This window comes from Pogona vitticeps, chromosome 1 (genome assembly GCF_051106095.1).
Source record: "Pogona vitticeps strain Pit_001003342236 chromosome 1, PviZW2.1, whole genome shotgun sequence".
Lineage (NCBI taxonomy): Eukaryota > Metazoa > Chordata > Lepidosauria > Squamata > Agamidae > Pogona > Pogona vitticeps.
Window position 1 is genome coordinate 159482968 of NC_135783.1, and position 22931 is coordinate 159505898.

Here is a 22931-nt window from a genome sequence, read left to right on the forward strand (position 1 = left end):
TTGTCCTGTCACAGCTAAAGTGGAAGCATAGTAGATAGCATTTTCCCTGGACAGCTAATTTCTGAGCACACCCAACTCATAGAAGAGCTTTTGTTTTTCAGTGGTACTTTTTGGGAGGTGGAACTTCCTTTGGGTGTCTTAGCAATGGATTTGAAGCTACTAGCAGTTTTGAGATGATAATAGTGTTATTTCAAGTTATTTCCAACTTAATGGTGACCCTTCCCAGGCATTTGTAAATGGGGGGGGGGGGTTGGGATGCGATTTAGCAGTCCCTCTTTCTGCTGCCACTCTGGACCCCATGCACAGGCTGTCTCTTCTTCTGGGAGGCACAGTGGGGAATAAGACCCCTGACCCAAAGTGCTCCAGTGCAGACAGTTATCCAGCCAACCCAGCCAGTGTAAATGTTTGGTCAAAAGCATTTGTACTAGTTAATAAAGGTAGACAGGACAGGTAAGAATTTAGTGCTCTATCAGTAAAATCAAGTTTCCTCAACTATCACCATGATGGGCAACCATCTGGAGGGATATGTGTTGTGGTTGCATAGAACAATTGATATCAGACAGTTCCTCCCAGTACATATTTTCTGGAATGGAATGGTATACTGGAGTGAGTTTTGAATGTATAGATAACTTGGTGTCAAAGGAAATTTCCAAGGAGGTAGCTTTGTTCATCTGTAGCTGTTTGCAGCAAAACCAACAAAGAGTCTTCTGCACCTTAAAGACTGAAATGTTTTATTTGGCAAGAGACTTGTGGACTATGTCAGATGCATCAAAGAGTATCACAAAGGCATAACTCTTTTTAAAAAAAGTTAAACTGACCCTAAATAATATAAATCATGCCATTCCAATTGTTGAGTTGTAGCTGAAATGTAAATAGTTGGTGAGGTTTGCGGGTACCAACTTTTTTCCTTTGTAAGCATTGATTTTATATTGATTAATGTTAGCACTTTTTGACTAATGATAATGCACAATCAGTAGGAAATGGTGAATGTGTGTGTGTATGTGAATAAGTGATCAAACTTGCATTTTTCTGGGAGCCTAAGAACAGGGAATTCAGTCTTGTATCTGGTGCAAAAAGGGGAGGTCAGGTGCAAAGCCCATTTCCAGTGCTCTTGTTGTAAGGTTGTGTTTGCGTCACATAGAAGTTACAAAATCTTCAGTGTTCAGTCTTCAGAAGTATAGAGCTGTGTACAAGTGGTTTCTTTTACCAGCTTTCTCTTCTTTCATGCTGAGGTAGTTTGTATGTAAGAATATTGTACTTATTTATGAAGTGAGTGTGTATTCTGTAGTTCTATTTGCAGAAGTTGTTTTGAGAGAAATTATTGTATCATATTGGTGGGGATGGAAAATGTGAGGGCTTTCTCTGATTTAGGTCTTAGCTACACTCCATCATCTAGAGACATGGGAGAGGGACTTTCTTGACTTTCAGCACCTCGGTTATGGAATGCTCTCCTCCTTAGAGACTGAACTGATTGCCTTTGGGGATTAAAGATCATGGTTTTCATAGGCTTCTTCTTTTGTTGTTTTTAATGTATTTGTGTAGTTTTAATGCTTGTAAATGGTTTTAAAGTATTCAATTGTTTTATATTAGTTTTATTGTTGCCCTCCACCATAGGGTGGAATATAAATGCTTTAAATTAATAAATAAAAATACTAATAGTTACATTAAACAAGGCCAGCATAATCACTAGTTAAAAATTCAAAGACAGAGTTTTGAACAGTAAAAAGACAACAACACAAACCCACAAGTACATTTCATGTTTTAATTAAAATACTACGTATTGCATAAATAAAACAAGTGGCCAAGATCCAAAAGACAGATTTATGATATGTTTCCTCTCTGGATTTTCAGTATGAAGTAAAAGCACCTGTTCCATCCACCTGCTTCAGGAACATATGTAAACAGATGGCAAAAATGCATGAGGCAATATATGATCTTCTTCCTGAGGAGCAAACACAGGTGAGCCCATTGGAGTAGTCTGTCTGTTACCTCTGTTGAGCTCTTAGCTGTTGAAGAAGCATCTGAATTTGGCTAATCATGCCAGTGCTTGGTCACTGGCAGGGTTGCAGCAACCCGCTTTTGATCAAAGATCTTCAGAATTGGTCTGGGAGCTTACGCCTCAGCAGAATCTTGTCTTACTATTGTTGATTATTGAATACTGTGTAACAAATAATAACCAAGATTCTAGAAACAAAAATCAAAGGAAAAAGCTTAGTTCAGAATCTGAAATAATAGCTGCAGAAAAATCCTTAATTACACAGTTTCTTGTAATGGGGGAAAAATAAGGCTTTCCTATGTAAATCTTCATGTCCTCTCTTTCTCACTCTCTGATGAGAACAGTAGTTTTTCAGTTGTTACTGTAGAATCTTGGTCTCCTTAAATCTACCTTCAATGTTAGTTTGTGTGTGTTTTGACAAGGTGGTTTGTGTGAATCAGGTAATAGACAAATCCTTCCATCTTTGCTTGGGGATAGTTCAAGTGTACTGCCCATAAGTGAAAGTTTTTGAAATCCAATTCTGCATGGCAGCAAAGTAGCCGGAAACATTTTGAAACAGATGTTTCAAGCCATTTTAAAGTAACCTTTACAGCAGTACCATGTTCTCACTGCCCTCTGGCAAACCAGTTCTCAGTGCACCATATAGTTGCAGATTGGCAAAAAGATTGTTGCACCTCACAGGAGCTGCCACTATGAGGAACAGTTTTATATAAAATACGTGTTCCTGCTGCTATTTATTAATAGAGTGTTGTCATGTAGATGCCACTTCATAAAGAACAGTTTTGGCAAGTCTCTATCCTAAGGGTCTTGTAATCTAAAACCAGATACATATGAAACAAGAGGAAATGGAGGCCAGGAAGTATATGAGATGATTTCACTTAACCTGTTGCAGCACATGTACAAAAGGTGTTTGGGGCCTAGAAGAAACATTATTGTGTGGAATGCCCCCTAGGATCTGAGTTGGTGAAAAGGGACTGTGGCTCATGAATGGAATGGTGATTGCCTGCATTAAATGGCGTTTCTTTTGGGACTTACTTTTTCTAAGTTAATGAAGCTGTGTTAACACCTTTTTACTGTATTGTTCTCTAGATGTTGTTTTTAAGAATTAATGCAAGCTATAAACTTCATTTGAAGAGGCAGTTGGCCCACTTAAATGTAGTCAACGATGGAGGACCTCAAAATGGGTATGCTTCAAGGTTTTCTTGAAATAGACTTGCTAATTGTTGAGGGTTTTATTGCTCTTGGGCTTTTGTAAACCCCTATGCCACAATAGAAATGCAACAATGCCATATGTGTTGGCGTGAAAATTGGGCCCCCAAAACACAAACCCAATCCTGTACTAGAATTATTATGTGGCTTTTAAGCCCTGTCTAATTACAGACTGGGTTGGTTGCATTAGGATTGCTGGTTGACAGTTGAATTATAACCGTGGAGTAGCCGTGGGGTCAGAAGTAAGAAAGATGGACCGCAGAAACACTGTGTATTTAAAAAAATCTAAATTATTTTAAGATTAGGAAGTATCCTGGCAGTGGCTACTGCTGCTTCATTGGGGAATTTTCTCCTCTTGTATCCCTACTGGCTCCTTCATAAGCCTCTCTGGTATCATCCTGAACAGCAGGAGTCTTTGCAACTACAATGATTAGTAATCTTGGATTTTCCCATAAAAATTATCCCAGTACCTATTTTTCTTTGGTAATTTATCATTCTCAGTAGTAACACTATAAATGGAGAACAGTACTCAAAGACTAATGAGAGGAAGTCAGTTATGAATGTGCCCATTACTTGTAAGAGAGTCTGGGTAACTGTTCAAGGGGATGACTGGGTGATATCCTTCAGTAATCCCCCAACTTGGACCAATTGGAGGAAATAAAATAGGCTTAACTGCAAACAAGAGGCCTTTAGTTAGCTTTAAAGGGCTATTAAAAGAGTCTTGTACCTGGTGATGTTTGAGATAATATAGCACAGTTAAATATTGTGTGGAACTTAATTTTTACTCCACCTTCAGTAAGGCAGCAGTGCCTCAATCATGCTTAAGGGTTCTAATCTGGATGTACTGTTAGGAGATGTTTTAGGTCCCACGGAAGAAATAAAAGTACAAAGCTCATTATTTTAAGTACTATACTAAAATCACATACTTTCAGCCTGCACAGGACTCTGTCCATCAATGATCTTCAAAGCACAAGCAAGTGGGCAATTGGAGCAAAATGTTGGGAGGACTCCCATTCTCAGGAATGTTGTTGTTCAGGGCAGACAGACAGGAACAGGGACCTGCAGCACTGTTCAGAGCTGTAGAGCAAGAGGGGCGGGGGGGGGGGGGGAAGAGGAAGAAAATACATTTATCCTTTCTCATCTTCCCCTGTGGCATGGTGTGGCATGCTGAATGGCTCACGTTTAGAGCTGACGTCAAGCCTTGAACCTGTGTGGTGATCGGTTAAAGGGTTGTTTCAGGAATGAGGGAGATACTTTCTCTTCAAAGTAAATAGTTTGACATTGCCATGTCCTCTTCTGACCTCTCCAGAATATTATAAATCTGATCAGTGAGGAAAAGCTCTTTCAGCACTGTTAGAGGCACCAGGACCAGACGTCCTCCCAGATCCATGAGCCCTGGGTAACTAGGACCAGTTTCCCTGCTGCAGAAATGGCAAGGTTGTTGGCTGGGAGGGAGAGGAACAGTGTTTGCAGGCATGCATATGTTCAGTCCTTGGCGTGTCTGTCACCACAAAGCACCTTCAGGCCCAGGAAGGTTGCCAAGCTCTGCTATGAGCTCCAGCTTTAAAGGCTCCAGTATCTGCTCTCAAAATTCCTAAATGCATGGAAGATATTGAGGGGATGCTTGTCAGTTGTGTTTCGTGTTTTCCCTTGTTAACATGCATTATTAGAAGCTATGATTGAAACAATGACTTTTATTGTTACATCTTTAGACTGATAACATATGTGCAGTGGTGTTCAGCACAGAGAGTTGATGATTACAGAGCATATTATCCTAATCTGGAAAGGGCTCATGCAAGGAAGCAAGTGTCTGCCTGCAGTTTGTCCTCCAGATGGCACCCTACATACCCAAGTGCTACCCAACCCTCCTCTTCCACATCCAGTATCCATGACTGAATTGTTCTTGGTCAGATCTCTGTGTACAACCTAACTATCACATAATTTTGCTTTGCCAAAACTGACATTGTGGCCAGTTTGGGTAGAGCAACTGATTATTTCCTTATTGTTCAAGAATGGTAAAAGATAAATCCCACAGTGTATTTCATCATAGGCATTGTAGCATCAGCTACAATGTGTGCTGAAGGAATGTGCACACAGAAGAATCTGTAACTTCTTCAACATGACCTCTGTGAATGTACACGATAAGGGTTAAATCCGCACCTGTGCCGGAGTCCTCGGAAATTTCTAGAATTTTAGAAAAAAAATAGATTCATTAAGAGTTGCCCCTACAGTGCATGCTCCGCCCGCCCTTAGCCTCAGTTCTGTTTTACCGCCTTCACGTTAGGAACTCTTCGCTAGAGCTCTACATTACTTCTTCATGTTTTTTTCCGGCTTTTACTTCTTTCTGCTAAGGACTTTGTCTCTGCCTATCTGTTGCCCCTACCACCTGGGCTGATCTTGGACTGTGTTTACGGATTTGTGATTTGGATCGTCGTTTTTCTTGCTGGCTTTGACCTTGGACTGTTTGACCACTCTACTGGCGTACTCCGCCTTTTGGCGGGATCCGTGAGTCTCTCCTCCCTACTTTTATGTCCCCCTTGGGCCCTTTAGGAAATGCGCCTCGTGTGACCGAAAACTACCGTTCTCAGACGGCCACGAGTGTTGTTTGTTTTGCCTGGGGGAGGGACATTTGCCTCAGTCCTGCAGGGAGTGCAAAAAGTTTACCTGCGCCGCCCTTAGAGCGCGCCAACAGCGGCTAAAATTTTTTCTCTGGGACGCTCTCCTGTCCTCTACCAAGCCTGTTGTTATGGTGACTTCCCCGACTCCCCCTGGGGCGTCTAAATCCGATCGCGGGGCCAAGTCGTCACCACCTCAGCCCCCTCCTAAATCAAAGAAACCAACTAAAAAGCCTCCACTCTTGGCACCTCGTGAAGCCTTACCACCGCCTGAGGTCTCCGGTAACGACACACAGAGTGTTTCCTCCCTGGCTCCTGCCCCTAAAACAACCTCCCGGGCGGCAAGATCCTCTACCACGGAGTCCCTGAAATGAAAGAAGGAAAGGGCTCCCGCCAAGTCTTAAAAAGACTCGTCTTCTAAAGGGGAGGAATGGCACTGTTCCATTCTGCCCGTTCCGAGTTCTCCACCATCCCCGATTCTCGAAGATGATGAGGCTGTTCTAGGGGATCGCCCTGAGGACATGGAATCCCTACCGCTGCGGCAGGTGTCGGCGCCGATCAGGCAGCGCAGCCGTTCACCTAGCCCACACCCACTAGATGAGGCGCCCATATCTAGTGTCGGTTCTGCCCCTCTCAGCCCTGCGTCAGCTGGGCGGGCATCTTCTATTCACTCACGTTTTCATTCGCGTTCGCCCAGCCCGATCTCACACTGCGAAAACGGACGGCAAAGACAAAGCACTGCTCCCCTCCCCGGCACCGTCGCTCTCATAGAGAGATCATTATTCTCCCGCGACGCTCTCGACGCCGGGACAGGGAGGGGCGTAAGGGGCCTTATGTGATCGACCTAGACTGCCACCGCCGGTGCCGAGGCACACCTGATTATTTAGACTCCTGGTTGGATGATGATGCACACCGCTCCAAGAAGAGAGTGTGTTACGTTTATCCCTCTTCTTCGTCATCATCCCCCTCGCCTTCGCCCCCTAGGCACCGTCATCACAAAGTACCTACAGTGGGCCATTCTTTGAAGCAGAAAACAGATCACAAGCACCATAAGACTACTGATGAGATCCATAAATCCACTTTACTGGGAGCAACCTCGACAATACAAGGAGCAGCTCCCTCTTCAAGCAAGTGCACCCTGTCTCAAGACAACTTCTCGAAAGACACACAAAACAGCCCCTCGGCCTCCTTCCCCAGCATCACCCTTACCAGGGGAACTCTACCTCCCCAGGGTCTCCTACCCCTCTATCAGCACCATCAGGGGGGGGTCTGATGATGAGTTCATTGTGGAGGCTCTGTCTGATCAAGGCACTTCTGATATCCATACATCCTCATCCACCGAGGACTTTTCTTCGTACGTACAAATGGTCTCCCGCATGGCGAAAGCCCTTAAATTGGACATTGAGAAATCTTCTCCACCTACTGAAGATCTTGTATTTGGCAGAATTGATAAAGAAAAGGCGCCTCCTCTCAGTACTGTGCTGATCCCTTCTCTCTTGAACACAGTCAAGGAGTCCTGGTCTACCCCAGCAGTGTCTTCACAAGTCACACGGAGGGTTGAGAACTACTACAAAACCCATGGCGAGGACGCTGCTTTTCTGTCTAAGCACCTTGTTCCTAATTCTATTATTGTGCAGTCCAATCAGTCCAAGGCTTCATCTAAGGCAGTGGTTCTTAACCTTGGGTTACTCATGAGTTTTGGACTGCAACTCCCAGAAGCCTTCACCACCAGCTGTGCTGGCTGGGGTTTCTGGGAGTTGCAGTTCAAAAATACTTGAGTAACCCAAGGTTAAGAACCACTGGCTCAAATTACTCCTACCAATAGAGAAGGTAGGAAGCTGGATGTGTTAGGCAGAAAGATGTATTCATTCACCACTTTCCTTATCAGAGTTGCCAACTATCAGGCAGCAATGGCGGCTTACCAGCTACAGTTATGGGAAAGAGTTTTACTTGCATTACAAGAAGCCCCAGATGACGCTCGGTCATTCCTCCTTAACACCTTCGAGGAAGCCTCCAATGTAGCAAAACATCAGCTCCTTGCTTCCCGCCATTCTGCTGATATTGCTTCTAAGACCATGACCTCCTCCATCATTCTGTGCCACTACGCCTGGCTCAGATCATCTGGTATCAATGAAGACGCCAAATCTCGCATAGAAGCACTCCCCTTTGATGTTACAGGTGTGTTTAATGACAAGACAGATGAATCTATGGAAAGTTTTCACAAAATGAAGAAAACTGCTAAATCCTATACAATCCATCAGCAACCTAGATGTCAACCTTACCAGTGGCGAAAACCTTACACTACTCACCAATACTTACCTTCTTCTTCACAGACTTACCACCCCTTTAAGCAGCAAATACCAAGCCTCCTCAAGCTTCTGCTCCTTCTACCTCCTTCTGCTCGCAGGCCCATTCCCATCGCAGACAGTCCTATCATCCTCCTGCCAAGAAAGCAAAACATTATCTTTGACTCTCCGACAGTACACCATACTCCTCCCCATCTCAAATTCGGCTAGCAAAGTTCTTCCCCAACTGGTCACTACTTATCACAGACGACAAATGGGTTTTGGACATCATTCAGTCAGGTTATCGACTCGAGTTCACAGAACTTCCTCCTTTGGGTTACATCAAACACACACAGTTCAATCTGGCCCTACAAGAAGAAATCCACAGTCTTCTTCAAAAGCAGGCAATTCAATTTGTCTCCAAGAGTCAAGCAAGCTACGGATTCTACTCCCGTTACTTTGCAGTTACCAAAAAGGACGGAGGCATCCGTCCCATTCTGGATCTTCGCACTCTAAACACCTACTTACGCACCAGAAAATTCTGCATGGTAACGATGGAAACCATTCTCCACCTGCTACGACAAGGGGATTGGTTCATAATCATAGACCTTCAAGACGCTTATTTTCATATTTCCATTCACCCTCAACATCGAAAATATCTACGATTTTGTTTTCAAGACACCGTCTTTCAATTCTGAGCCCTCCCCTTCGGGCTATCGACCGCACCCCGCACTTTCACAAAGTGCATGGCTCCCATCGCAGCATACCTCCGACTCAACGATATAGCCGTCTGTCCTTATATAGACAACTGGCTCATCGTAGCAGATTCCCCCGAGCAAGTGGTCCAGAAAACTCGATTTGTCCTGAAAATCCCCAAGAGCCTTAGGTTACAAATCAACAAGTCGAAGTCTCAGCTGCGCCCATCTCAAGTGGCAGATTATATTGGCACAACGATCAATTCCATCACTGCTCGCATCTACCTCCCCAACTCTCGCATCAGAAAAATTCAGAGAGCTGTGCAACATTTTCGGCCTCACAGAACGGTATCAGCTCGTCAGGCGCAACACCTGTTAGACCTCATGGCTTCCACCACTGCTGCCCTTCAACACGCCTGGCTAAAGATGCGGTCATTACAGGCCTGGTTCCTGACACTGTTCAACCCCTTGCTGGACAGCCAAGAAAAACGCCTGAGAGTGACCCCAGAACTTGCTCAGCAACTCAGTTGGTGGACCTTCACTCCACGCCTTTTAGTGGGCCGCCCTTTCCGCCCACTTCAACTTACAGTTCAGGTGACAACCGATGCCAGTACAACAGGCTGGGGTGCCCACTGCAAAGACCACAAGATCCATGCTTTGTGGTCCACCAGAGAAAAACATCTCCACATCAACCACTTGGAAATGTGGGCTGTCATAAAAGCCTTCCGTGCCTTCCTGCCACTACTGCAAGGACATGCTGTCCAAATTGTAACAGACAACACAACCACGATGCATTACATAAACAAGCAGGGAGGTACGCACTCCATGGCGCTCCTTTACCTTGCGGTTCTTCTATAGGACTATTGCTACATTCACCACATATTCCTGATCACAGTTTATGTGTCGATGGCCGACAATCATCTGGCGGACGCCCTCAGTCGCACGTCCACTCAAACGCACGAGTGGGAGTTGGACGAGTCAATCTTCCTCCAGTTTTGTCAGAAATGGGGGATACCTCAAATGGATATGTTCACGTCCCAAGCAAACAGAAAATGCCCCAACTACTGCTTGAGAGCGGGCAGAGGCATCGGTTCCAACAGAGATGCTCTGATGGTTCCATGGACAAGTGCATTCCTATACCTGTTTCCTCCTCTCCCTCTCGTTCAACAGACAATAGTTCAAATACATCCGATGAGGGTGAACGCTCTTCTCATCGCTCCCTGGTGGCCGCGCCAGCCATGGTTCACCACACTCAGGACTCTGGCCACCGAACATCTCAGGCTCCCCCTGGTACCTCACCTCCTGTCACTGGATGCCGGCCGTATTCACCACCTGGATAGTCAATCCCTCCACCTCACAGCCTGGAAGATTCTCCCCTAATTCAAGATGTCTTACGAAAGGCAAGGAAACCTTCCACAACCCTGTTGTACTCTTACAAGTGGTCTGATTTCTGCAAATATGCTATGTCCAAAGGTTTCCAACCTAAACCAGTTACCCTTGCTACTCTCCTCACCTATTTGAGACACCTTTTTGATGTCGGCCTCGCTGTCTCCACCATGAAGGTATACATCTCAGCAATTGTGGCTCACCAACCACACTCCTCCGACTCAGCTCGCTTATTTTCTCACCCCACGTTGCAACTGTTCCTCAAGGCCCTTTCCAATCTTCGTCCGACTACCAGGTCCCCACTGCCCCAGTGGTCCCTGCACCTGGTCCTTCATGCCCTCACCCATCCTCCCTTCGAGCCACTTGCCTCAGCAGACCTTCGTCTCTTGTCCTTCAAAACTCTCTTTTTAGTGACTATCACATCGGCTAGGTGAGCTAGCGAACTGGCTGCTCTCAGAGCAGATTCTCCTTACCTTCAGTTCTTCCTCGACAAGGTGGTTCTTTACCCTGATTCCTTTCTTCCCAAGGTGGTATCCTCATTTCATACCAACCAACCACTCATCTTACCGACCCTTTTTCCCAATCCATCTTCTCCATTTGAGCACTTACTACACAGCCTCGATGTACGACGAGCTCTTGCATACTATACCTCAAGGACAAAGGACTTCCGTCAGTCCTCTAAGCTATTTCTCTGTTTTCACGGCAATCATAATGGTGCACTGGCTTCTTCCCAGATTCTGTCCAGATGGCTGGTATCTACCATCTCTATTGCATATGAAGCAGCTGGCAAAAACCCACCTGTTGGCATAAAAGGCCATTCTACTCGAGCCATGGCAACATCAACGGCTCTACTTCGCGGTGTGGACCTTGCGGACATTTGCAAAGCGGCAACTTGGTCCAGAGTGTCCACTTTTATAAAGCATTACAGGCTGGATCTCCGAGCAAAACGCGAGGCCAGTTTTGGGTGAGCTGTTCTTACAACGTTACTCCAGTGATGGCCCTCCTTCCGGTAAGGCTGCTTGCTAGTCACCCTATCGTGTGCATTCACAGAGGTCATGTAGAAGAAGAAAAGGTTACCTACCTGTAATCATAGTTCTTCTAGTGGACCTCTGTGAATTCACATGCCCCGCCCTACCTCCCCGCTTTCCGTCACTGCTTAACTGGCTCTATGTGTTTCAGAGCTTACCTGTGGCGGATAAAACGGAACTGAGGCTAAGGGCGGGCGGAGCATGTGCTGTAGGGGCAACTCTTAATTAATCTATTTTTTTTTTCTAAAGCTCTAGAAATTTCCAAGGAGTCCAGCGCAGATTTAACCCCTATCGTGTGAACTCACAGAGGTCCACTAGAAGAACTATGGTTACAGGTAGGTAACTTCTTCTTCTTTTGGAGAGCTCATCATAACTCCTGTGAATTAAAATTTAAAAACTAATATGTGATTATGGTTTTTAGAAAGCTGAGATACAGGCCAGTAATCACTTCTTCAAGTTTGCATGCTGCATGTTTTTGTATACATTTTGCCCCTTGTTAAAATAGTTTTATTGATTATTCAGGGAGGAGGTCCCCCAAGTTAAAAATATTCACCTCTATAAAGCACTGTGCAAAATTTGGTTTTGCGATCCTGCCACATACCTGTGTCTGGCTGGAATTTGTCTCAGAAAGAAATCTCGGAGGTTGTAAATCAAGGAAAATGGGTGCTGCGGAGGTAGGAAAGAGTCAGTGAAAGAGTAAGGGTGGGTTTCCTCCTGAAAACTTTAATGAGTGCAAATGTGGTGCACTCTTTCTATAGGGACATATAATTATGAAACATTTTATTATATTTTGGAAAAGTTCTGCTGTTCATAAGCAGTTCTGACTAAAGCAATATGTTCCCATAGATTTTTTAATCTTTTTAAATGTGTTAACTACCTCTTTTATTTTATTTTCATTGGGAGTCCATAGAAGCTAGCACAGAAGGAAAAACACAAGTTCAAATCAATGAATTAATGAACATAGGAAGTTCATTAAGAGCTGAATTGTTATTTCATCAATAGCTGTTAGTGATGCAACTTAATGGTATACTATATTTCAGTTATGTTTTTATTTCTATTTGTAATAGGCTGGTTACAGCAGATGTAGCATTTTACACTGGAAACCTCCAAGCTTTGAAAGGGCTTCAAACCCTAGACTTAAACATGGCTGAAATCTGGGAACAGAAGAGGTGATCCTCCAAGGGAGAGTTGCCCCTCGACTGGAGATGGTTTCTTCCTTGCAGAGGATGAACACTTACAACCCAGAAGAAGAAATGCTTCTGAAATGGGGGTGAAAATTAGCTATAGTAATGACTTTGGGGAGAGTCCTTTTAACCAAGGAAAGATCCATTTTGTGCAATTTCTTCATTCTCTCTGGAACCAGGCTCAGGTTTCTTTGGACCAAATCCAAAAGAATACATAGCTGTAACACAGCTGTTGTTGTCTAGAGAGTGCTCTGTAAATCTTTATATTAAAAAGATGCTTTGCATTTCCTCTAGTACAATGAAATTCACATGGTGTCTCACCTTTATTTAATGATGGTACCGTTTGAAAATACTTGCTGTTGAGTTCTAGAAGATGTTTTCACTATAAAACTATACTGTTAAATTATTTTTTTACAGATGTTTCTATAAAGTCTTGATTACCTACATAGAAGATTCATTAGGGTGCATACATGGTCCCAAAGTATTTCTTCCAGTTGTTCTTCATACTGCCACCGGAATACAGTATTTTTACATACTTTCCAGATTTTGAAAATGAAACTACAGAGCTTGCCCCCTCTATTTTTTTAAAGAGCAAGCTGAAAAAACAGTTCTGCTTATTTAGACTCAGCTGAGCAATTTTAACCTTTGATCATATAAGAACCCCCCTCTAAGGACAATAAATCTGACAGTTTCTATGTATCCCTTACCATCTTCCCTATCCCAATAGTTATTTAAGTTGAACTACATTCATAAGAGCAGCAGTAGAGGAGGTATGACTAACTTTAAAAAAATTAATGCTATCTTTCAGGCTGGTACCTGCCTGTAATAAGTAATGAAGTGCCTGTGTATTTCACCTCACAGCATTTTTACCTAAACCCAGTGAGTGCCTACTCTCGTGATGATGATGATGTACAATGATACAGTCTACCATGTTTTGTGTGCCTATGGTTTCTTCAAACAGGCATGCCTATCTTGTTATCACAAGCAGAAGTCATTGTCAAAATAAAACTGTAAAAATGAGCTGTTTAAGAGACCAACTTCTTTAATTATAAGATAACACAACAAAACTGGGCTTTAAAACCAGTAACAAGCTCAAATATCAAGAACGGGGGCTTCATATTCTTTTATTTCAGTACCTGTACACATGTGAAATTTGTTGCCACATCAGTATTAATGCACAATTTTAACTGTACAAACATGAGTACACTGAAGAGGTAACCTGTTCTGCATTTAAAAGTAGAATGCAATTCTCAGCAGCTTAAGAGTGATGCTACATGATGGTGACAAAAGTAACCATTCAGATGTTTTGTTCCTGGTGTTTCTGTCAAACACAAGAGCACAACAACTGCAGCTTTTAAGAAGCAAAACAGATGTGAGATATTGAACCGTCTGTGAAGAGGGAGGGAGGAAGGCAAAGAATGTTCCATTTTGAACATGTCTTAGTAGCAAAACATCTGGGTGTCTAGCATGGGTGGGTGTTACATTCATCACATTTTTGCATTTAATAGTTAACAGCGTATTGCTTCACAGCTTTTTTTAATTATAAGCAATTCAAAATTGACTGAACATTAGATTAGCCTGTTGAACATCTTACACAAAAGCTGCCTGTCTTTTTTTAAGACAAACAATATTGCACTTCAGATTTTATTAACTGAATTATATAGTCATTTAAGGATTTCTACCTCCTTAAATATTCTTTCAATTAGAAGAAAGGACAGAAAAATTATTTAGAAATAATACTGTAGGTACAGTGAGTAGATAGCTAACTATATAGAGCTTTTGTGTACAAATCTAATGCCTATGGAATTCTTCCATTTCTGAAACCATTCCAGTAGATTACCAGCAGCAACTGTATCCGTTCACATCATCTTAGTGGTCCAGGATCCGAAGATTACCAGAGACAATTTTGTTTTCCAGAACTGCTCCTGGTGGGATATCGATCCTGTCACCATGGTTTGCTATAATGATGACTGTTCCCTTAAAAAAAAGAAAAAAAAAGAAAAAAATTGAAGAAAAAAGCGATAGTTTTAAAGATAAACGTAGTATTTTACTGATCTGAATGAATCCTGGCATCGGAGTTTACTTCTATTTAAAAACAAACTCTGGTTTGATACATTTTAAATATTCCAAAACATTTCATACAGAATTGGTACAGAACAGGCAATTCAGCTTCTTCCCAGGGTGTTTTTTTCCCTCTTCCTAATGTATTTTCTGACCATCTTTTTGTCTTTAAAAAAGGGAAATCCAATGTTTGTCACTTGAATTGAATGGGATTGGGTAGCAGCATATCTACCCCACCCAAAAAGAGAACAGCAAAGAAGGAATTTATGATCTGTCTTACTCAGGACGTAAAGGGGGGGGGGGGGGTTAGCATTGCTAAGATTTTTTTTAATTACCCTGTGGATGCAGATAAAATCTTTATTGCACCCAAATTGAAAGAAGCAAGACTGTGCCTGGGAGACTGCTGGTTATGCCACACCTAAAAACTAACCTAATATAAAACTCATTTTACTGTGAAGCGTTAGAATGATATGTTACAATCTTGAGTGCAAGTCATGTTTGCTGGTGATAAATGCAAGGGAGATTCAAAAACAGAGTACAGCAGCAGAGCAGTTTCTTACCAGAAAGCCTAAAGTGCCTATAATGGCTGGAATAAATGCTAAAGGCCCTTATTTTCTTGTTTTGTCTTAACACTTGTGTCTAATCATGCAGTCTGTGCCATTTCAACATCAAGTCAGCCTCTTCAATTTCCCGAAACCTTTGTTACATATTCCCTGATGAAATGTTTTCACATTTTTGGTGTCCTGATTTGGCCTTATAATGGTAGTGTCCTGACGCAATTTCTTATAGAAAATACTATTCTTATGAACAATACTATCTGTTTTATTTTGTGAATAAACTAGTCTTATGGGGAACCTGATTGCTCTGCAATGGCAGCAATCTTTTGTAATTAAAAACTGCCTCTTCCCATCATGGAGTCCCAGTGGCTTCTTGACAATGAACCAGGAGACTTGGGACCTTCAAGGGGGAAAAAGGAAATGTTTCATTTCCACTGTGGCTATCATCCTTCTGCAGCATAACTTATGAAACAGGATTTCAGCCACTGACTGCTAGCAGGTGGTTAAATTCACTTCCTGTGTTAGTTTTTTATTTATTTATTTATTTATTTGATTTTTATCCCGCCTATCTGGACCAACGGTCCACTCTAGGCGAGTGCCTAAGGGAATTACAAAGGAGCCAAAGAAAGAAAGAAAATCAATTTTTGCCATTATTACTACTGAGTTTGTCCTAGAGGGAAAAATCTCGGTGTGGCATTTCATCTTCTGAGGGAAATGGAACCACTGCCCCCCTTACGTCTCCAGTGATATAGCTAAATAACATATCATTTGAGAGAATAGTGTCAGTACTATTTCTAACTAGTAGCACAGCCAGATACTAATTAGTGTTTAAAAACACGCAAAGTAGTAGGGATCCATTAAGAATTAAGAAATAATATTTTGAAAGTAATGGTTTGCTAACACCCCCAAATCACCCGGACCTTTTTAAATACAGAGAATGCATAATTATCGGGGAGGTGGAATCCATCCGTAAACCTCCATATAAGAAGGCTGGAAGTTAGAATCTTAAGGAGCGCTCCTGTGTAGGAAAAGAGGGTACAATCAGCCTCAGAAGCTGAAGATAAATTATCTTTCAAAAAAGTAACATGGTCTCAACTTAGGGAAAGTATGGTCATATCACTTAAATTTATCTTACAGATGTACAGCATCTAAAGGATGATTAAAAATGGAGAACATCCTTTCAAAATAGTACAAGCATTTGAGGGTGTGAATTTCATACAAAAGTTTATGAAATATTCCAATCATACAAAATGGCTAATGTAAATGATGATTGTCCAATTCTACTGTTAATACTGCATTAGAGTCTGATCAAGTAGAATAAGTACCACTCTGTCATTTTTTTCCACCAGTGAAAATCCTTTTTGTATCATCAAAAATACTAAATCTGAGGGATACGATGAGTCTTACCTCAGGTAGACATGCCAGGAAACATACACTTGTAATGGCTTTCATTAATGTTTCCATGGCAGAATCTTCCTTTCAGTTATTACACAAAATGCCTTTTATGATATAGTATTTATCTTTATCTTGGGTAACAGTAATATTTAAACTTGTTGAAATATTTTAACGACTTTTAAGCAAATGTGAACTACTTAATACTCCATAAATTCCTTAGAAATTGTGGAAGTCAGTTTTCCTAGGCTGTTTAACTTATTTATATATTTATTGTAAGTTTATATTGCGCCATCTAGTGGCCTTGTCACTGCTCTGGGTAGTTTCCAGCAGTAAAGTAAACATTAAGAAAACCTAACCTCCTCAGGTTCTCATCCATCATTTCTGAATTAACTGGATGGTAACCGCTAACCATTTTGTCTCCAGCCGCTTTTAAGAAGAGGGCAGAGAAAAGAACTTGGCACTTTCTGTTTCATCAGTTTCATTTCTGTAACTATACAGTTTCCAACAGCAATCAGTTGATTCTTGTTCGTCAACACAAACAGTATAAACCACTGCAGCAGCCCATTTGACTCATGGAGTAAATTTTGCCCTAGGAGGTTGATTCTGCTCCAAGTTAGTTTTTATCTTCATCCATCCAGATACTATAAACTTGCAAATGTGATTTATTCTTTGTAATGTTTGGGCAGGGAAGTCCTACTTAGCATTTTTATTATTATTATTTTGTTCTTGTTTTCATCAGTTTCTTGACAGCCTAGTGAAGAATATCAGAGAACACATTTGTTTTTTGTTTTTTTGAGTGCAACTAATAAAATCTACTTATAAAACTGGAGCCATTTTGACATTAAAAATTATTTCTAAATGTAAATGGTTTCTTGAATCCCAATCAGAAACTGATGCTAGCTCAAAAAAAAATTCCAATTGATAACCAGAAGACAAAGAGATACATTTTGTATAAGAACATTTAATAAGTGTAACATGTTCAGTATATTATTAAGACACACAAACCCCAAATGTGTATATAGAATCCAATCACCAACCTTTAATGCAACATTTTTGCCAAATGTGACATCTCCTGAAACAGTAAGATGATCCAGTTCAAGCATATCCGGGATACTTTCAAACCTCCTCAAGTAATCTTGAACCTTTTGAAAAAGCAAACAGAAGTGTGAGACGCTAGGTACATTGTGTTATCCTCAAGTATCTGTTTAGAAATTTGTCACAATACAAAGGCTACACTGCAGACCCCAAACTGAGGACAGGTTATTAATTTTGGAAATGAATGTAAGACTAATGGCAAACACATGTTCTTCACTCTTGAAAGATGCTGGATATCAAGCCCACCCATGGCGTATAGTATACTACTGTTCACCACTATACAGTGGTGCCCCGCATAGCGAGGTTAATCCGTTCCGGATTAACCATCGCTATAAGAAAACATCGTTAAACGGGATGGAAAATGCCATTGGAACGCATTAAACTTAGTTTAATGCATTCTAATGGCTTCTGTACTCACCGTTAAGCGAAGTTTTCCCCATCCACAGCCATTTTCGCGCCCTTGGTAAGCGAGGGCAGGGCGCGAAAACGCTGCGTGTGGCCATTTTGGGCGCCCGGCGGCCATTTTGAAACTGCCAAACAGCTGATCCACGGGCGTCGCAATACGAGTTTTGCCCATTGCGGCGGTTGGGATGCCTTCGCATTAGCGATCCCAAAAAAGGGATCGCTATGCGAATTCATTGTTATACAGTGCGCTCGTTAAGCGAGGCACCACTGTACTTAATTTTAAAATAAAATACAGCCTACAAGTGTGTGTGTAGATGTTCCATCTTTTCCTGATGTTATCCAACCACAAACAATTATGTTCAACTACATTTTTATTTACCCCAGTATGATATAAAAGATTAAGTACTAAACGCTTGGGAAACTGCAATGAACTAATAAAATAGCAAGATATCCTTTAAAGGTTACTTAGAAAGATCCCTATTGCAGAAGGCATTACTAAAAGGTACAAGCCAATGAAACCTCAAAGACGTGTTTTCCTGTGCCTTTAGGGAGCTGAAATCAGAATGCTACCAGCAAGCCAGAGCACATGGAAGCATGCTGACTGATGTAAGCTAACACAGAGATGTATGAACAAATATGCCAAGTAGATCAAGATCATGTGAAGTGTTTCAAGATAAAAAAAAAATTGAAGAAATAATACAGTGTTAGCATCCACTGTCAAATGCCATAGCAAGGATTGATAGAACAAAAATAGTGTACGTTCATTTCTCCTACAATAGCAGCCACAGCATGTTGTCTACACAAACATCTGATGTGAAGGAAAAGGTCAAGAATATTGCCTCTACCCATGGGATTTGGGGGACCAAATCTACAAACCAATTTATTCAATTTATACATATCTAGTTCCAATATAAGAGTCATTCTTCAAGCAAGAGAGAAAATCAATTGATGAGACAACATTACCATTATGTGGCACAGGATCTACAAAGGGCAGCCCTGGCAATGATTTTGCTGCAGAATCATAAACTTCACTGATCACATGGGTATATTTTTGCAAATCTTTTATATATATATATATATATATATATACATACACACACACACACACACACACACACACACACACAAAATATCCATCTTATTTCCTTCTTTCCTCCAGAGAATGGAGAGAAGGGAAAAAAATACAAATTAATACATGTGAAAAAAATACAAATTAATAGAAAAATATCCCAGTTTCTTAATGGAAACTAGCCATAAAGCAATCACCATTTATCAACGGGCCTTTGAACATAGGTTTTCATGCTGGTGTGCAACTAGAAGGATAAAGCAGTACAATAAAGCTCAGATTCAAGATACGGGGTTATTGTTTTGTTTTTGCTAGCAGAGGACCTCTGCTTGAGAAACAGCAAAATCCCAGCAGAAACTAGAAAAACAATCCCTTCCGATTCAAGCTCACCCTGCACCCCACAAAACCAGGTGAGAACAGTTGAGAAAACCTGAGCAGGTTCCCAGAAGGTGTGAAGGGCCCACAATTTCCATACTGGATTTAACACACTGAGCGCAATTTTGTGTGTGTGTTGTTACTGCAGTCCTACACAAAATCTCCCCAGTCAGATAAACCGAATACGAAGTGCACCCGTGTCTCGCCTGGCCCAGGTGAAAAGGAGAAGGAATGGGCACCATAAGCACAATCGTAACATCATAGTCCTAACATTTCTGAATGGTCTCATTTACTTTCAGAAGAGCATTCCAGGACACTACCAGGCTGGCTACTGATCAGTCATTAACAATTATCTGTAGAACCAAGTTACATGGCTTATAGGCGGGAGAGCAAAAAAAATTCTCTAGTCTTTTTACAGAAGGCTACCCTACTATGCTTACCTTGGTGAAAGAGCTTCCCAGTTTGACCAGTGGCACTGTAGGAAATTCCCTTTTCTCACTCATTGTTAAAGATCCAGCATTGAGGCTATATAGGTTAGACATCACAAGTAGAAGATCAGATGTGGTCTTCACAGGCAGGAAACGACTACGGGGCACATTTATTCCCAAAGAATTCTCAAAACTTTTAATAGCAGCACCAACAGCAGTCTCCAGCTGAATAACATTTAAACCACCATCTAAAGTCTGGAAGAGAAAATTTCATCAATAAAGTTATGCTGTTGATTCTCAGAGGCCAGACTGGTACAGCAAGCCAAACAGGCTTTACAAGTTAAAAATTCAGAGTGATTTCAGGTCCCTTGCATTTGCCAAGCATTAAAGGAAAATGTTTATTCTTATGAAACATGGAACTTACTGTACCATAATCTGACAAACATAACAATTACTTTCAAATACATGCTAATGAGCACCTATGGATTGATTATAGGCATGATCCAGTCCACTCTCCCCCCTCTACAGAGAGAGAAAGGTGCAGAGAGAGAAAGGCTTGTTACTTTCAATAAAGCATTTTCAGTTTGAGCAACTGCAAGTCTGAGACTTCCAAAGCAAATGCAAAGCACTCCATCCACAGAGCTGTTCAACTTCATATTTGCTAACCATGTTCTACCCACTTTATTTAAAACCATCTCTACCACCCACCAACCTGGAAGAAGTAATTTTCAGCAATTTCATCAGTATTACCAAATGAACCCACAATTATACTGGAAAATAAAGCAGTACAACAGATTATTAATCTCTTTCATGGAAACTACAGCTTCCAAAGAGGTAGACTACACAAAAAATGTGGGTGCAAATGGAAGTGGAAAATCTAAAACTGCATTCTATAAATAATTTTAAAGATACTGTACATTTATTTGCTTCTCCAAACAGCACACTATGAAAAGATGCGGCTTATTGGGGAACCAGTGACGAGAACTAACTGATCCACGTGACCAAAACTGAGCACTTCTTACTTAATACTGTTTCAGTATAAATGTAATTAAAAATCTTAAAAAACAGCAAACATCCTTTTACGTGTAACATGAAGTTATAGAGAAAAGCTCTCTTCCTAGAAACCAAAATATATTGGTTACCAATATATTTTAAAACAGTCAACAGAAAACTGAATGTTCAAGTTTAATCTTGATATACTTCTAGAAATATTTTTACACTTGTTAAATATTTTAACACTTATGAAGATAAGACAGAAATAGAACTATTTCTTGAAATATTCTTCCACTGTTCATCTGAAGGAGGCATGTTTAACAGCATACTCCCAATTTCTAAATTTTCTGCTAGCTTTTCAGGGGTAGTGCACCTTTTTGTTTTGTTTTTGTATTTGATTCTTCAAGCTTCAGTGTCTTACCTTTGGATTGACAATAATTTCCATATCAATAGCATTTTGCTCCTGTAGCCGCTTAATTGCAGATAATGAAATCCATAGATTGTTTGTGTTGAATATTTTGAATTTTGAAACAGACTTGAATTCATCAACATGTGGTTTTGGCACCTGAGCTATTTCTACCAGTCTCAGTTTGTTTTCATATTGTGTGAGCGTACCACCCTGGAAAAACAGAGCAAATCTAAGTGAAATCAAATTACGTAATTGCAAAAGCAAACTGAAAGCCTATAGATTCTGTCCAGCTAAACATACAAAGTAAACAATTTAATGAAAAGTTGTAAGGTGGAGTCAAGAGAATCCCTACCCAAATTATGACTTCAGTAGTAAATATTTAGAATTCCAACAGATGTATGCCCCAGAAGGGTTCTGAAGATGCAGCTGATATCCCAACAACATAAAATACTAAACGTAGAAAGTTCTAAAACAAAGCAGAGTACCAGTGCAACCTTCTCTCTTTCTCTACTCAGAAAAAAAAAGAGTAAGCCACCTTACATCAGAATTGCACAGCCATCAGGATGTTTGAATTTAATCCCCTGTTGATACTACCAGCTACCGAGCAGCGACATATGGACTGAGGTAGCAGTTAACAGTAAAAGGCTCAATGCATCTACATCAAATGTGTATTCACTCTTCAACTACTATCTCGCCTCTCCCAGATTAAAATCAAGGAAATCTTTTTCCGAACTGTGAATCCTGAAAGAACAGCAAAGACTCCCAATACTCTGAAAGTGGAAGCAGAGAACTACCCACTTCTTAACCCTCAAAAAGTCCAGCCCCCGGTCACATGGAGAATGGGGTTACTTGAAAGTCACCTTAACAGAGAGAGAAGTTGGCAGAACACAGGTGAACCTAAGAAAACGGGGATTTTGCACTGGCTCCACTATTTGTGAGTGTAGACAAGAACATGCATCTTCACACCTCTTGTCAGTGGACTATATGCCCCGCAACATGCACTATGGAAGACTTGGTGACAGCTGCCCCAAGTGCTCTCGATTTTGCCTGTTACTGGGCAAAAATTATCTGATATATTTATTAATTATACTGTCGTCCTTCTGACAGAAAAGGAGGGATAGAGGGAGGGAGAGAAGGAAAGGAAAAGAAAGAAGGAAAGACTCTCCCACTTTGAAATGATGTTTTTCTTTCTCTGCAACTGTGCATTGCAGACCATGAGAGTGATTCGGAGTTTTGTAGACTGAAAAGGAGATAGGGAGAAAAAAAATTGTTACCTTAACATCTGCCCTTGTTTTATTGGTGACCTCCATAACAAATTCACAGCGTTTTCCATTTGGTGGATTCATGAGGTGGTTAAGAATGTAGAGATCAACAGTGGCACCAAGATTATCTATGTTAGACACAAAAATGTACTCCTTCCCCTCAGTAATAAAATTATCCAGCAATCCAGAATTATAAAAACTTGCATAGATATCCCCATGGCCTGGGGGATACCAAGCCTCTGTATTCTCTCCCGAGTAAGACACATCTTTTGCTATTGGTAGTAAAGACTCCTTATTAATTCGTGGATACCTGCAAAATAATACATTTTTGAAGTTACCAGGAAGTGAAGATATAGAAACAGAGTGCTTACAGTGAAATATCTTAAGAGCTAGAATAGGACTTCAAACATCATTCATAACATGTTTTTGGAAACTGCACTCTCAGAGATTTGATGTAATTTAGACCTGATTCATTTAATTTCAAATG

At 41.2% G+C, this 22931-nt stretch overlaps 2 protein-coding genes and 1 long non-coding RNA gene across 14 annotated transcripts in view; 1 reads left to right on the plus strand and 2 right to left on the minus strand.

The window, feature by feature from the left end:
- VPS54 (VPS54 subunit of GARP complex) overlaps nt 1-13418 on the plus strand; it is a 71201-nt gene extending 57783 nt beyond the window's left edge. For 4 of the 6 annotated variants that reach the window (XM_078377472.1, XM_020803365.3, XM_020803364.3 and 1 more), the window contains exons 22-24: nt 1852-1959; nt 3086-3180; nt 12282-13418. In XM_078377472.1, coding sequence (XP_078233598.1) covers nt 1852-1959; nt 3086-3180; nt 12282-12387 — 309 coding nt within the window. In that variant the 3' untranslated portion in view covers nt 12388-13418. Of the gene's footprint in view, nt 1-1851; nt 1960-3085; nt 3181-11463; nt 11550-12281 lie in introns of all 6 variants that reach the window. The other 2 variants (XM_078377469.1, XM_078377474.1) reach the window with 2 other exon arrangements.
- LOC144583551 (uncharacterized) lies at nt 1918-8209 on the minus strand. Its single transcript, XR_013537379.1, has 3 exons — nt 7771-8209; nt 4132-4282; nt 1918-2184 (listed from the first exon to the last, which is right to left on the minus strand). It is a non-coding gene; the product is annotated as an uncharacterized LOC144583551 (long non-coding RNA).
- An 88-nt stretch (nt 13419-13506) lies between the features above and the next one.
- UGP2 (UDP-glucose pyrophosphorylase 2) overlaps nt 13507-22931 on the minus strand; it is a 35093-nt gene continuing 25668 nt past the window's right edge. For all 7 annotated transcript variants that reach the window (XM_078377480.1, XM_073003828.2, XM_020803373.3 and 4 more), the window contains exons 6-10: nt 22457-22754; nt 21195-21392; nt 19793-20035; nt 17449-17553; nt 13507-14375 (exon numbers count right to left, since the gene is read on the minus strand). In XM_078377480.1, coding sequence (XP_078233606.1) covers nt 14268-14375; nt 17449-17553; nt 19793-20035; nt 21195-21392; nt 22457-22754 — 952 coding nt within the window. In that variant the 3' untranslated portion in view covers nt 13507-14267. The remainder of the gene's footprint in view (nt 14376-17448; nt 17554-19792; nt 20036-21194; nt 21393-22456; nt 22755-22931) is intronic.